The sequence below is a fragment of the Thunnus thynnus genome, chromosome 22 (genome assembly GCF_963924715.1).
Source record: "Thunnus thynnus chromosome 22, fThuThy2.1, whole genome shotgun sequence".
In the NCBI taxonomy this organism is placed as follows: domain Eukaryota; kingdom Metazoa; phylum Chordata; class Actinopteri; order Scombriformes; family Scombridae; genus Thunnus; species Thunnus thynnus.
The window spans coordinates 20,257,486-20,273,058 of NC_089538.1; the positions used below are offsets into that span (position 1 = coordinate 20,257,486).

The window sequence follows — 15,573 nt, forward strand, 5'->3', positions numbered from 1 at the left end:
CTAATGGATGTTACATGGTGCACTTAGCAGGCGCCCAAACATGGCGGATGGTATGTATAAAAATACATGTAGTTGCACTCATGAGACACACTGGACAGACAGTCTTTACTGGTTGGTGGTGGGGGGTTTTTTTTTTGGATGTGTCATTCATGTGCGACGTCCGTTCAGCCACCACGACTTATTATTGCTCTCAGACCATCGTGCTGTGGTTGGTAATAGACATATTGGCCTCACCTCAGCTTTTGAACACCCGCGATGAACTTCTCAGAATGTGACAGGAAGGCCCTGGCTGGTTGCTACGGTAACATCATATGTGGTTTTGGTGGTACTTTCTAATGGAGCACGCTGTGACTGTATTTGTCCGCTTTAGAAGAGCTTTCGATCAGTCATGTGATGCATACCGCTGTGAGAGAAAAGCTACAACCGCCGCTCTTACACGGTTATGTATATAAAAAAGTCAGCTGAGACTCAAAGCGACCTGCAAACTGCTTTCAAAAAACAACCAAAAGTCTTTTCATGCTGCCTCGTGTTTGAAGCGAGACGACGTTTAAAGCGACCCTGTGAGCTTTCTGTCAAGAGCTGCTCTGTGCATCAATAATTAAAACATTCTGATCTGCGTGCAACTGAGATATTTGATGCCGTTAATATATTTTTACCAAGTGCAGCAACATTCTATCAATGCTTTGTGGTCAATAAGTCATAACCAGAAAAACACCGAGGCACATTTACTTTGCTTGCTTTGTCTACACGCTACGATGTGTCCTCGGATCCAAACAGCACCTGTTTTTCATACTTGCATTCGTGAAGCAGCACTCCTCAGCCAACAGGGCTCAAACATGTACAGATGTAGCCTGACGTGCCAAATGGTTTGTTATGCAGATTTTTTTTTTTTTATTTGTTACACAGTTTGTTGTTGACACAGGATTCTTGCGTGATTTTGTGAATGCAGCTGCCTCGTAAGGTTAGTACAGATGTATTTTGAGGAGTTTATATTTTAAGCAGCAGCATCCTGAAGCTAACCAATCAGAACAGAGAGGGCCTAAAACAGCCAGTTTCAGACATAGGCTGAACTGAGGGGCTGCATAAAGGGACAGTACAAGATAAATAAGGAGTTTTTTTTGACTGTAAATCATGCAAATGTATCCCAGTAGAGCCCCAGAATAAAAATATAGATCTGGAAACATGCATGATACGTTCCCAACTTCAACTCACTGGGTACAGTTTGTGTCCAGCTGCTGATTATCAAACTAACTTCATCCTGTTTTCTGACCTGCACTGGTGAGTTTTTTGCATTGCAACACTGCATCATGGTGCTCATCTCATTATCAGTGTGGTTGATGGTTTGAACAATTGCCTCCCTCATTAAATACATAAAGGTGTAAAGGAATGTAGTTGATCTGTACGGGTCTCTCCCCCACAGTTCAGCACACATGTGAACTGCAGATTAACTTCTAAATTTAATGTCTCATTGGAGGAAAAGTAAACAAATTGCTGTTTTTGAGGAGGAACGACCAAACCAGCATCTAACGGGTCCGAAGTGACATCTGCAGGTATGTTTACATGATGTTCAATGTGCTGCAGCTGAGCAGATTATTAGCTATCTAGCTGCTAACTGATGTTAGCCATGCAGTTTTCCCTGGTGAATATTTGTTTGGTGGCTCGTTCAACAAGCTGCAGGATAAGATGTACGTTCATGTTTGTAAGTTATCATCAAGTTTTGATGATGTGGGCACAGACTAGTGCGTCATTCACTACCATATTTAAAGGAGGAAGATATCAGGCTTCATATTGCAATTTAATTAAACAATTGAGCATTGAATATTTTATATATTTTAAGATTTTATTTAAACATTGGACATCTTGAATGTTGTTTTCATTGAAGACCAGGGGCAAAAGTGCCTTGCTTTAAGGGTTTTACCAAATAAATAGAAAGCAAAGTTATATATGTCTTCCTCCCACTCTTTTTTTTTTGCTGAACCGAAAAATGATCTGATCCGTGACTCAAGCCTGTGAACCGTGACTTTTGTGACACATATCCTTTGTTGTGTAATGTAGAGCCACTGCTACTTTCCCTGAAGCTTAATTTTATATTTCATTAAATGGTAATATTTTTCTTCTGATGTTAGCGAAGGCGCTTTTAATTTCAGGCAAGGCGGAGCACCTTTACTCTAAAACGCTGCAACTGTGAGTGTGAACCACAATATCTCAATACTGTAACAATGTAGTTACAGTCACAAGAAAGAAAGAAAGAAAGAAAGAAAGGAAACAATTTTTTAAAAAAGTGAGATACTAACATGATAACAGTAACACCCACCTTTTCTGGGCTTCCTGTTTGCTGCGACACTGCTCACAGTAGTACTTATATTCACTACATAACGTCTCTGTGTTGCTGAAGCCCCTGTTGAGTAGAAACACACACATTCACCAACAGGAACTCACACAGTTAAAAACAGGATTTCACAACTTAACAGGTGAACCGAGCATCACTTGTGTTGATTCATCACTCTCGTAGTTAAACGAAAACATGAACCACAGTAGTTTTAATGTCTATATATATGTGAGTATTGTTTTAAGACATAATTTCCATGACGTTTCATATTAACGGAGCATAAACTGTACCTGAGACAGTGTGTGATGGAGGTGTTCTGCTCTACATCCACCGACAGATCCAGGAAGTCCTCGTCTTTACTGCTCACCTGCGACACAAGTGAAGACACTCAAGGTCAAATGGATTCTCTTATAAATGGAGAAACAGTAACAGTAGACATCTTAAGAAGTGTAAGACAAGATCATTTGTACATATAAAGGATAATCATAGAAGTGCTACAAGAGAAGTGAGGGATGCAGATAAACGGCGAGAGCTTGACAAACATCCTGTATGCCGACGATGCAGTTGTTTTCGCAGAAGATGAGCAGCGACTCCAAGAAATCTTAGAGGCTGTAAATAAGGTTTGCAAGAGATACAGATACAGAAAGGTGAAGCTGAAAAGATCAAAATTAAACTGGAGGATTTAGAATTGAGATGTCTGGAGGGAATTAAATGCAGAATTGGACGAGCAAAAATAGCGTTATTGGGAGAATAAAGAAAGAAGTAAAGACAAAGACTGAAAGCTATATCTTCTCTGCTCTTACATATGGATCAGAGACGTGGGCACTGACAGAGGAAGCAAAAAGAAGGATGAATGTGTTTAAGATACGGTGCTACAGGAGAATACTCAGGATCAGCTGGATTTATGTCAAATGATAAGGCTCCGGAGAAGGAGGTAGAAGACTGCAGAGAGAGAAAGTTTGCAGGGATTAAGAGGGTCCGGTGGGAGGCTGACGACGAGGGTTTTGGAAGGGATTGATTGAAGGGAAACGAGGGAAGACGACGCATAATGTGGATTGATGACATAAAGAGAGAAGATATGAATCAGTCAAGTGAAAGACTGAGCTGAGAAACAGTTGATTGATTATTTCACTGTGTGTTTCTGGGGATTTAATGGAACCAACTCTTGATAGTTTTTAATGAAAAAGCCAGTTTTATAACATCATAGTAAATCTTGTGTCTGGGTTACAAGTCGTAACGGATCAAATGACAAATAAAGTTCTTTTTTTTAGTCTTATGCAACAGTGAAAATCAGCCTTTTATATTTGGTTAAATTAGGTTCACATACGAATAACAAAAGGACTCAAATCTTTTAATGCCAGTTCAACTTGCTATCTGAAAACCTAACAAATATATTTGCATCTATGAACTAACTTCTAGAAATTAACTGCTTTAAGATAAATGAAATCTGACTTTTGAGGGATTGTATGTTCATCATAGAACAAAGAAATTCAACTAGGGCTGCAACTAATGATTATTTTTGTTTACTTTGGTCTAGAAAATGTCAGAAAATAGCAAAAAAAATTTCCATCACAATCTCCTGAAGCCCATGGTGATGTCTTCAAATTACTAGTTTTGTCCAACCAACAGTTTAAAATGCAAAGATCTTCAGTTCACAATCTCATAAAACAGATAAAAAGCAGCAAATCCTCACAAATGAGAAGCTTAAACTTGTTAATATTTGGCATTTTTGCTTGAAAAAACAACAAAAGGTGTTGCCGATTCATTTTCTTCATCAACTAATTGTTGCAGCTTTAAATTTTTACCAAAATCTGGTACTTTTTTTTACCTTAAAATGCATCTAAATTCTGCATATTTGAGTCTTTTTGATCTTTTCTGGTGACCAATAACAACTGTGAATTAATAAATATATATTTGTTTTTGTTGTAGTTCATCTTTTTTTTTGCTTCTGTCTCCCCTTTTACCCACTGAACTCCATGTTTATTGGTTTATGTTTCAAATGTCTCTGAACCAAACCATTTTCCAAGTTATTCCTGGTTTTACAGTCGTCTTCTATGCCTGTAATAAATCCCTTTGTATTATTTTGTTTCTGAAAAGTCCAGCGCAAATGAATCTCAACCTACTTAACAGTATTTACTTAAATCAAATAGTCGATGTCGACCACTTACAGCTTCACAGTTGAGGCAGCGCGTCTCGTTCGTCAGTGTGCCTTGGAAGATCTCGTGGACCCAAGTCTGTTGCGTCTCCTTTCCGCTTTCCCCTTCTCCTCCCTCTCCTCCTCCTCCTCCTCCTCCACCTCCTCCCCCTCCTCCACCCCCTCCCCCTCCACCTCCTCCTCCTCCTCCTCCTCCTCCATTCTGCACCAGTTTTCCGTTCTGCTGTCGCTCCTGGCTCTTCTCCTCCTGGAGCAGGTCTGCGATGGTGTTGAGGAGGTAGTTGAGGAATTCGTGGGCGTCCTGCTGCATGTAGTTGTCAAACAGCTCTGAGAGAGACAGATGTAGAAAGATATAAATACAGAAATAGAAAAAAAATACAAATACAGAGAGGTATATAAGATATGGAGAAGTGGAAAGAGGAATAGCAACAAATATATATATAAAAAAGAGACAGATGAGGAAGGAAAAGGGTTGAGGAAAGAGGGAACAGAAAATAAACATCAGCATGCGAGGAAAAAATAGAGCCAATTAAGACTTTCTTCTTCTTTTTAATCTGCTTTCTGCTACAGAATTTGGCAGACAAATTTATTTCCTCAGCTGTGAGATTGTCTTCTCAGCTGAGATGACAACCCCACCCCTCCCCTCCTCTCCTCTTTTTTCTTCCTCTTCTTCTTCTTCTTCTCCTCCTCAACCTCATCCTTTCCTCCCTCATCAATCGGCTCTCTCAGCTGTGAAAGGAAGTCGGTCTGAACGAGCCCGCTGATGAAAGATCATTTCAGATTTTTACATTTCTAAACACCCGATGTTTGATAGATGTCTTCCAGAAGAAAAAAAAAAAACAACCCTTCAGTGAACAGGAAGCATTTTAAGTTTCTGACAGTAGCTGCAGCTGCACATTCTGGCAGAGTCGAGAAGTCAAAACTCGTCTAACAAAGTCAGTCTGAGTTTTAGCAGCTTTTTCCTTCTTTATGATAATGCAACAGTTCTATTTTTTATTTTTTGGAATCGCTACCATTTTCTTTTCTCAGCCGTGAGATAAATTTCTTGGGTGGGATGACTCCGACTTTCTTCTTCTGCGTGGCGATGCTGTTGAACAGGTCGGCCAGACAGGTGAGGAGGGACTCCTTACGACGTGGCTGCACCTTAGAGGAGAAGAAGAAGAAGAAGAAGGACACACCTCAGTCACTCCACGATCCAGCCGGGCTGCACATTGACCTTTTATCTAATCTATTGGAGATTATCACACACCATATACGATGACTGTGACATTGATTACATGTGAAAGTTAATTTAATTAATCAGGGTGAGAGGTGACTGAACAATAAAACAGTTAATAGAAGGGTTGGACATCTCTGTGAATATATTTAAACTATTCAACTCTTCAAAAACAGTCCTGATTATAAGATACTTTTTCTTAAAATCAAGTCTAGTCCAGTTGGAAAAGTTTCCCTCAGATAATATTAGTCCAAAGATGAGATAAGATCCCCAGTTCCTGAAGCGGTTTCTCTGGTGAAAAGGTGAAACGTGATGTCTTGCTCGTCCAAGTATATTTTCAAGTGCAGCCAATTATTCATTCTGCATTTCAGTCACATATTCAAAAACCCTCCAGTCTAAAACTCTTTTTTTGAAGTTTCTCATCATAAGATTTTGTGATCAGGTTTACATACATACTGTGATTAGTGATTACTGGCTGCTAGACAGATAATTTAATCCCCAGAAACTGCATTAAACAAGGCCTCCTTTAAGAAAAACTACAGTTTAATACAACTTTGGTTGTACTTTAGTTGCTCTGGTCATCAGTTATCATGACATTGTATTCAAAGTAACTGTTGAGATCCTGTAACATGGCAACATTGCTAAAAATTGGACCATCAGTGCATCAAACGCAAGCGGTCAGACAGGTTTTAAACGAACTCTCAAACAGATTGAAGTATCAGCTACCTGGTTGTAGCTTTAGCTTAACGTTCGGTTACAGTGAGGTGTCACAGAGATGATTGGTCAGGTTTAGGTTGTGTTAAGGTTAACTATCGAAGAAGACAACAGGTTGGCATATAGGCTCAGGATAAGGAGAAGACTTTGACCTAGCATTATAGCCGTAGTTGTGCACACTCACACAATTTTTCTTGTGCAAAACTGAAAGTGAGCACACTCGTAATCCTGCTAATAATCTCTCATTGCCTCCCAAAGAAAGAAGCGTATTTGTCGTCGCCCCATTGGAGCCAATTAAACCTATGTCACCGTGTATCCAAATCCCAGTGACTACTTTGATGAGGACAATGTTATCATAACCAGTAGAACCAGTGGCTAACGCTAGGAAAAGTTGTAATAAACTTCTAGCAACATTAAGACATGTATCAGGCTCACTCTATAACATATTTTCCTGTTTTTCAACCATAATATCCGGTAAAAACATAATCTCATATGTGGACTAATATGGTATGTTTTTGGAGTGCATTCTTTTAGCGTGAGAAACCAGTCCGCCACGTAATCCTCGAGACAGGAATACCGCCGGTCGATACAGCTGAGGTGTTTCACTCATCGCTTACCTTGTACGCCAACACCTTCTCCCTGAACGGTCGACAGAAATACAGAGCCTGCAGCACTGAGTTACAGTAGCAGGTGTTGCCAAACTAGAGGAAGAAGAAAAAAAGAAAAAGACCAAATGAGACACAGAGAGAAAGATACTGGCCCGACTGGAGAGGATGTTTTTAGCTTTAAATCCACCAGTAAAGCCACACTTACATTAACCAATCCGAAGTAGTGTTCATTAACGGGAAACTGTTCCGGTCCAATCTCCTTTTCCAAGGCAGAGGCATTGGCGCCCTGGAAAAGAAGCGAAGCGAGACATTTAATCACAATTTGAACTCTTTTTTTTTCCATTTAAAATGTTCTCTGTGATTCAAAAACACTAAAAAAAAAAGATGAATACATGATGGCACATTACAGCAAAATGAATGTTTCTTTCACATATTTGATGTTAATTATCAGAATCCTCCGAACACTGGGTAAATGATCCGTCACAAACCCTCCTTTGTCCTTTTGTTTCCTCTTCATTGTTTTCTGTTTTTCCTGCTCTATTTTCTCTCTGCCCTGCTGGACTGCAGCCATCTGTTTGTTGCAGCTGTGTTTCCTGCTTCAATATCCTCTCTTTCTCTGCTGTTATAGGAGGCAATGCTCACTGATAAATATATATATATTTAATCATTCGGCATCAATGATTAAAAGGCGTCTTTGTGTTGAAAACGATTGTGTTTTTCTAACCAGGTTTCGTGAGAAAGAGTCATGACGAACCTTCGATGAAGTCAAAGTGTTGTTGTTTGACTTCAGAGAACTATAAGATATATAAATTTGCCACATAAAAACTACAAGAATTCTGTTAAACTTTGACACTTGGAACAATTGTCGTGCATGTTTGGAAACAGTTTTGTCGATTAAACTTTATATAATCACACCAATCCACAGAAAATACAACTACAAACTGTGTTTTCCCTTCATGGTTTGATGTTTAAAGGTTTATTAAAACTATTGATTTACAATACAGTTGAAAAAAGTTATCTTTGGAAGCACACGTTGCTTTACAACAATCATCTGATCCATGAGGTTATAATTGAAACAGGGCTGAATTACACCAAATAAACTGCATAATCTTGACATTTAAATGAGTCATTTGTTAAAGCTAAACTATGATTTTGTTATAGAACCCAACAACGCCCTCAAATTCTGTAATTTTTCAAAGCATCTACAGAAATTTCATGATTTAAGGACACTAAAAGGACACATATTTGTGTGTATTTTAGCCATACTGAAACACAATCTAAAGTGTCTGTCTGCTAAAAAAAAGATGAACAAAGATGTTACACCAAAATAACGAGTACAAGACCAATAAGCTGTGTGACCATTGAGTCTAAACTTCTTCTACGGTGGCAGGTAGTCTTGCTTTTAATTTCACAAGTTATTAATCTTCTAGTTAACATCGTGGGTGTATGTGATGTGCGGTTGTGTGTGTAGCTTTGTATTTTGTATGGTGTGGTTTTTTGCTTTGTACTGTTTGTTGTTGTGCTGTTGTATGTTGTTTAGATTGTGACAGACCGCAGATGCAAAGTAGCTTCGAGCTAACTCCGTTGCAGTCCGCCTTTAATGTTTAAAATTGCACACTGTCCTGATCAATCAATAAATAAATACAATGTATTCTAGACTTGAGTCTGAAAAACATGCTCATCTATCAGCTCAAATTAGGATCAATAAGATTGTGATATTGTGAAATAACTGCATGTATCCGCCTTCGTAAACCTGTGAGAGTTATTGAGAGTTTGTGAAAGTGTAGAACAGATTTACTCTTGAACGTCTAAACAACACATGTGTGTATAAATGATGTCAGCGGCGAGTTTACGCATGAACTCTTGAGAAAAAAAAGATTCAACATCGGTGCAACAAGTTGTTTTTTTTTTTTTTTTTACAGACATCATAAAATGTTTATTTAGAGGCTGCGATTTGGGTTTGAGCCTCTAGAAACTGACTGTTACACTAACAGCAGAAACAGAAACACACAGAGAGAGAGAGAGAGAGAGAGAGAGAGAGACAGAGACAGGAGAGGAAAATGATGATGATAACAATGATGCAGCTTTTTCCTTCAGCGGTGAACGACTGCACAAGTGGAGCCACGCTGTTGTTACTCATCATTCTGCAGCGCATGTAAAGTCAACAAGAGACGAGCAGACGAAAGGCCTCGCTGAGGTTATTTATCTAACAACACGGCCTCCCAACACCACGGGGTTGTAAACAAACCGAGAGCACACACGCAAAAAAAAAAAAAGAAAAGAAAAAAGACAAAGAGAGAGGAAGACAAATATCTGTGTGAATATGTATGATTTGTTCTGTGTGTGTTTGGTTTGAAAGGATCTCTCAGCTGTTTGTAATGTCGGGTGTTTCAGACAAAAAAACGTTTCCTGAATTGATGGAAATGAAAGTGAAGTGAAGTGTGCAGCTTCAGTGGAAACTAGATTCCAGACAGAGACGCTCAATGACTAAATGTTTTGTTAGACGCTGTGATCATGGTTATTAATCATGACTATCGGTCTAGATGACAACAATGGAACCTCTTCTGACATCTTGATGACCTTGTTTTGAACTGGCTCGGTATGAAAGATGCGACTAACCATCGTTTTCTCAATTAATCGATTAGTTGTTTGGTTTATAAAACGTCAGAAAATGGTGAAAAATGTTTCCCGAAACCCAAGATGACGTCCTCGAACGTCCTGTTTTGTCCACAACCCAAAGATATTTTGTTTACTATCATAAAAGACTGAAGAAACCAGAAAATATTCACATTTAAGAAGCTGGAAAAAAAGCAAAATAATTAATCAATATCAAAATAACTGGCTAATATTCTGTTGATTGACTAACTGATGCAGCTCGACTTCAAATGGTTGAATATTTGTAATAGTACAACTTAAAAAATGGTGTAAAATCTGCAAAGTTGTGATCACGTGATACGATAAAAAGCTCTAAAACAGCTGCTAAATGGACCGTATGTAGAGTAGAGCTGCAACTATTTGTCAATTAATTGATTAGTTGCCAACTATTGAATTAATTGCCAACTATTTTGATAATCCATTAATCATTTTGAGTCATTTTTTAAAGAAAAAATGTCCAAAGTCTCAGATTCCAGCTTCTTAAATGTGAATATTTTCTGGTTTCTATGACAGTAAACTGAGTATCTTTGGAGTTGTGGACAAAACAAAACATTTGGGGACGTCACATCAGGCTTTGGGAAACAGTGATCGCCATTTTTCACCATTTTCGGACATTTCATAGACTCTTCTGTCACGGTGCTGACGCAGATATCACAGACTGTAAACAGCGTATGAGAGCAGAAGCAATTATAAAGCACTGAGTCGTACTGACAATAAACATCTCTACCAGTTTGGTCATCATCATGTTCACATTACCAGGAACTGCTTCCTACGTTTTTCCTCTGAAAAACATGGACAGTCGTCGCCAGAACGCTGACACGGTTTTGATATGAGTGGCTTTTAAATCAAAAAAAAAAAAAAAAAAAAAAAATGAGAACACTTGATGTCGACGCTGCTCGGATCTGGTTTATGCAGCCCTGCTAGTCACGGTTTCACAAGCCAAATTGATTTTCTGTAAAAACAAATACCTTCCAGGCAGCAACTGGTCGCCTGCCAAAGTGGCAAACACACTGATCAAACCTGCCAGCCGCAGCTAATATTAACCTTTGTTAGTATTTGTTCTGCGGTTGCTGGTAATTTGCCTCAATGACGCTGGCCTTCACACTTAAAAAAAAAACGGCTTGTACGGTCTTGTGTGTGTGGTCTTTAACAACGCCGTGCGTGCGTGCACCGGGCAGCGCCGGATGGAAGTGAGAGCTTACAGGGCCTCGGCACCGGCAGCGACACCGGCCAAGAAATTACAAAAAAAAAGACTGCAGCAGACTTCTCCGTGGCATCTGCCGAACCGTCTGTCAGCTCGGGAAGGTGCAGCGGCTAGAGACAGGATAAGTTACAGTCAGGAGTTAATCTTCTAGCTTTAAGCTCCCCTGCCTGCCTGCCTTCCTGCCTGCCTGCCTGCCCGTCGCTGCGAAACAGACAAAGACAAGAGCCGTCACATTAAGTGTGACGAGAGCAATTAAAGCAGAGTAACAGTGTCTGACCTTTTTACCCTTGACCTTTGTGTAACATCCTGCCAAACAGGCTGCTGTCCTTCCATCGGCTTAAGTATCTTTGAGCGAAGCGCTGACCTCTTGACTTCCAAGATTTTCCACAGAATCAATTATCAGAGCTGCTACTAGCGATTATTTTCATTTCTTGACTGTTTAATCAGTTGTTTGGTTCGTAAAATGTCCGAAAATGGTGAGAAATGTTTCCAAAAAGCCCAAAGAGATGTCCTCAAATGTCTTATTTTGTCATAAATGACTAAAGAAACTAGAAAATATTCACGTTTAAGAAGCTGGAATCACAGAAGTTGGACGTTTTCTTCTTAAAAACATACCTAAATACGATGAATTGATTATCATAATAGCTGGAAACAGTAATAACAGTCGGCGACTCGTCAATTAATCATCTAATCGTCATCAGCTCGGCGCGTTTATCAAACCGACCTAAAACTCCGTGAAGGAGCGGAGGACAGGTTATTAAAATGTATATCCTTAAAAGCTTTCCATGTGCAGAGACTCCTGGAGAGCAAAAGAGGCTTTCATGGTTCATTGGGAACCAAAGATGTGTGGAAATAATCGTTTAAACTGGAAAGAGGTGAAAAAAAAGTAGCACAAGCACCAGATTTCCTCATTTTTGAATAGTTTCCCTTTGACCGGCGTTTCATTTACACTCAGGCAGCGCTGAGAAGTAACTAAGTACATTTAGGCTACTCGAGTACTGTATTTTAGTACAATTTTAAGGTACTTGTACTTGAGTATTTCCATGTTATGCTATTTTATACTTCCACTCCACTACATTTCAGAGGGAGATATTGTACTTTCTACTCCTCTACTGTTATTTAACAGCTGTAGTTACTTTCCAGATTTAAAGTTTACGTGAAATAACATTTAATAAGCATATAAAATACAAAAAAAAATGTTAAAGATTAAACCATTAGTTCCCAAACTGTTTGGCTGTAACCCCTGTGTGTAGCTAACATTAACATTGTTTGAGTTGTTAGCTAATTGAGGCCCAAAGATGTAAAACTTCCCAGTATTTCACAAAAATGTAAAGTTTATAGAAAAGTCTGAAAAACTAAACAAACTTTGCGTTGCAGAATTTATTTTCTTCTTCTTTCCTGCATCCGGCTGATAACAGTTACAGTAACTGCAGTCGCTTTCCTGCAAAACGAGTACTTTTACTTTCAATACTTTAAGTAATTTTAGCTGATAATACTTCTGTTTTTAAGTAGGATTTTAAATGCAGGACTTTTGCTTGTATTGGGAGTATTTTTTACACTGTATTGATACTTTTCCTTAAGTAATGGATCTGAATATATCTTCCACCACTGACAACAGGTGTGTTGCAAATTGTGAGAACCTCAAACCCTAATAGATAAGCATGTTTCCGTCCAGAGGAAACATCCAGGGTGTGTCCCATGACAGGAAATGCTGAATTTCTCCATCAGCTACAGTGTGAAAGACAACAGTGTCAGCTGGCTGAAGTGTCAACATCTGCTGACCGTACAGATGTTCAGCTGTTCACTCGGGTTAGATGTGTGTGTGGCAGCTATAAACAAAAAAAATAAGTAGTAGCTGTGATAATAAGAGCTGAGTTTTCCATCTGGAAGGTTATTGATTAGTGGAAATTGTCCATCTATCAATCTATCCATTTAACTGTCCGTCTATTCATCCATTTAGCTATCCATCCATCAATCTATCCGTCCATTTAACTATCTATCCATCCCTCTATACATCTATATATCCACAACTTTGTCTAAACTGTCCAGCAGGCTACCGTTGGGCTAGCAGACTAAGCTAGCTGGTTTTCGCCCTTCTCGCATAAACAAACAACAAGCCGGCGAATAAACTGCTAAACAAGCTGTGTTTATGCTTAATTTCACCCTGTTATTAAACTACATTATAATATCTGTAAAGCAGGGGAGCTATCTAGCACTAAAAGGTTGAGCTGTACAACTTTCTGGAAGCACAGTATGTGTGTGTGTGTGTGTGTGTGTTATTATCATGTTAGCAAAACAGGCTAGCAGAGCAGCTAGCTCAGCGTCCTGGCTCCCTGTCTCCCCCCCCGGACACCGGACACACACACACCGAGCACAGAGCCGAGTCCCCGCCGCTTACCATCGTACAAATCGAGGCGATCTTTCGGACTGTCATCAGTATTTCCATCCGTAAGCTGCCATGTTGGACCGAACCCCGATGTTGAAATTGTCAGAGCCGATGCGGCTGCAGAGTTCCGGGAGAGCCGTCTGCCCCTCTTTAATAGCGCCGTCAAGTTACAGCGAGTGGCCTGCGTCACTTCCGGTCATGGTTTTGAAAATAACACGCAAACTATATATTAAAGGGTAGTTTCACAATTTTTTAGGTGGGTCTTAAAACAACAGTGAGACGCCCAAATGAACGCTGAAAGAGGTTTTTCTTGCTGTAATCATTCCTCCTGCTCATACTGGCTGTTAAAAGACCCACTTTAAATGTGCTTTATATGGAAGTGATGGGGGCCAAAATCCATGTTTTGTGCAAAAATGTATTTAAAAGTTGATGTGAAGCTTATATGAGGCCTCAGCAGTCTGAGTTAGTCACATCAAGTGGATATCTGCCACATTTACAGTATTTTTAGCATCAAATTCCCTCTTTGTGTTTCCGCAGTGTTTCCCTGTTGAGCTGCGGTGGAAGTATAGTAACAGAAAGAGGGACTTTGGCACTAAAAAGACTGTAACGTTGAAAGATATCAACTTGATATGACTCATTTGGATGACTGAAGCTTCATATTAGCTTCAGATAAACTTTTAAAAAATTGCACAGAAGGAGGTTTGTGGATTTTTGCCCCCCTTCACTTACATTGTAAGTGCATTATGAAGGGATCTTCTAATGGCCAGTATGAACAGGAGGAATGATTATGGCAAGAAAAAACTATTTTAGTGTTCATTTGGGCTCCTGACAGATATGTTTTACCGAACTGAATACTGAATATCCCTGCCCATAGGAGCACCTACAGTGGCTGCGAAACCCGTGAAAAACGCAAAAGGCCCTCTCTCTAGAGCCGGTGTTTGGTTTGTCCGTTTTGGGCTACTGTACGAACATGGTGGTGCAACATGGCGGCCTCTGTGGAAAAGGATCCGCTCCCTATGTAGATATAAAGGGCTCATTCTAACGTAACAAAAACACAATGATTCTTATTTTCAGGTGATTATACACTAATGAAATCACACTATAAATATTATATTCCATTTCTGCCAAGTCTGTTCTGCTAGATGCTACTAAATTCTACACACTCAAACGTTTACTTGCTAACTTTAGCAAAAGTAATAGAATAACAGTATAATTAACATTAAGAGGCTGGTAAGCTAATATTTGCTGCTAGCTATGCCTCATTTGTGCTTCACATGTTCTTAAATAACTAAATATAATCAAATAATTTTAGACTTGAATAGCCTCAAATGTAGAAACATGATTATTTATTATTGACATGTTCAAGACTATAATTCTTGAAAACACTAATAATATTACAATACTCATTCTTGCAATACTGGTCTCTCTTTTTCTTCTCATAAATTGTTATCTACTTATCAGAACTTAGATTACTTTTATTCTAAATGTGTTGTTTGTTGTATATTCCATTACAAGTAATAGTAGTGCATTAAAATCCTAATTAAGTAAAAGTACATAAGTATTATCAGCTTGATGTAGTTAAAGTATTGCAGTAAAAGTAGTGTTTTGGTCCCTCTGGCTGATATATTATTATATATGACATCATTAGATTATTAATACTGAAGCATCAGTGTTAGAGTAGCATGTTACTGTTGTAGCTGCTGGAGGTGGAGCTACTTTACACTACTTTATATACAGTTAGCTAGTTTAGTCCAGTGGTTCCCAACCTTGGGGTCAGGGCCCCTCCAAAGAAGAGAGATGATTAATGGGAGAGGAAAGAAGAAAAAACAAAGTTCTGATACAAAAATCTGTTTTCAGTTTTTGGACTTTTTCTCTAATCTTTGATTTTTGCTGAAATATTGGATCATTTGAACATTTACTGAAATGAAACCATGTGAGAAGTTTAGAGGGAAAAATCACTATTTGGTGTAGCTGTTAACAACTCATAGACATCTGAAATATGACCCCGACTACACACTGCTTTTTGTAAGATGTCAAACGCCAGAAAGGTTGGAAACCACTGGTTTCATCTTTAATAATGTGTTGTATTTTAAAAGCTTGTTATATTATCCATTGTGTCAAATCTTCATCTGAAAACTAAAGCTGTCAAATAAATGTGGTGGAGTAGAAAGTACAATATTTCCCTCTGAAATGTAGTGGAGTGGAAGTATAAAGTAGCATCAAATGGAAATACTCAAGTAAAGTACAAGTACTTCAAAACTGTACATTAGTGCAGTACTTGAGTACTCTACAAAACACTTTTTAAT

General features: G+C 38.9%; 1 protein-coding gene across 1 annotated transcript in view; it reads right to left on the bottom strand.

Moving 5' to 3' along the window:
• The window catches only part of usp12b (ubiquitin specific peptidase 12b), a 29,312-nt gene extending 15,874 nt beyond the window's left edge, over nucleotides 1-13,438 (bottom strand). Inside the window, exons 1-7 of the mRNA XM_067578936.1 lie at nucleotides 13,280-13,438; nucleotides 7,228-7,308; nucleotides 7,032-7,115; nucleotides 5,498-5,627; nucleotides 4,498-4,811; nucleotides 2,620-2,696; nucleotides 2,315-2,398 (exon numbers count right to left, since the gene is read on the bottom strand). Coding sequence (XP_067435037.1) covers nucleotides 2,315-2,398; nucleotides 2,620-2,696; nucleotides 4,498-4,811; nucleotides 5,498-5,627; nucleotides 7,032-7,115; nucleotides 7,228-7,308; nucleotides 13,280-13,327 — 818 coding nt within the window. The 5' untranslated portion in view covers nucleotides 13,328-13,438. The remainder of the gene's footprint in view (nucleotides 1-2,314; nucleotides 2,399-2,619; nucleotides 2,697-4,497; nucleotides 4,812-5,497; nucleotides 5,628-7,031; nucleotides 7,116-7,227; nucleotides 7,309-13,279) is intronic.
• Between the last annotated feature and the right edge of the window lie 2,135 nt (nucleotides 13,439-15,573).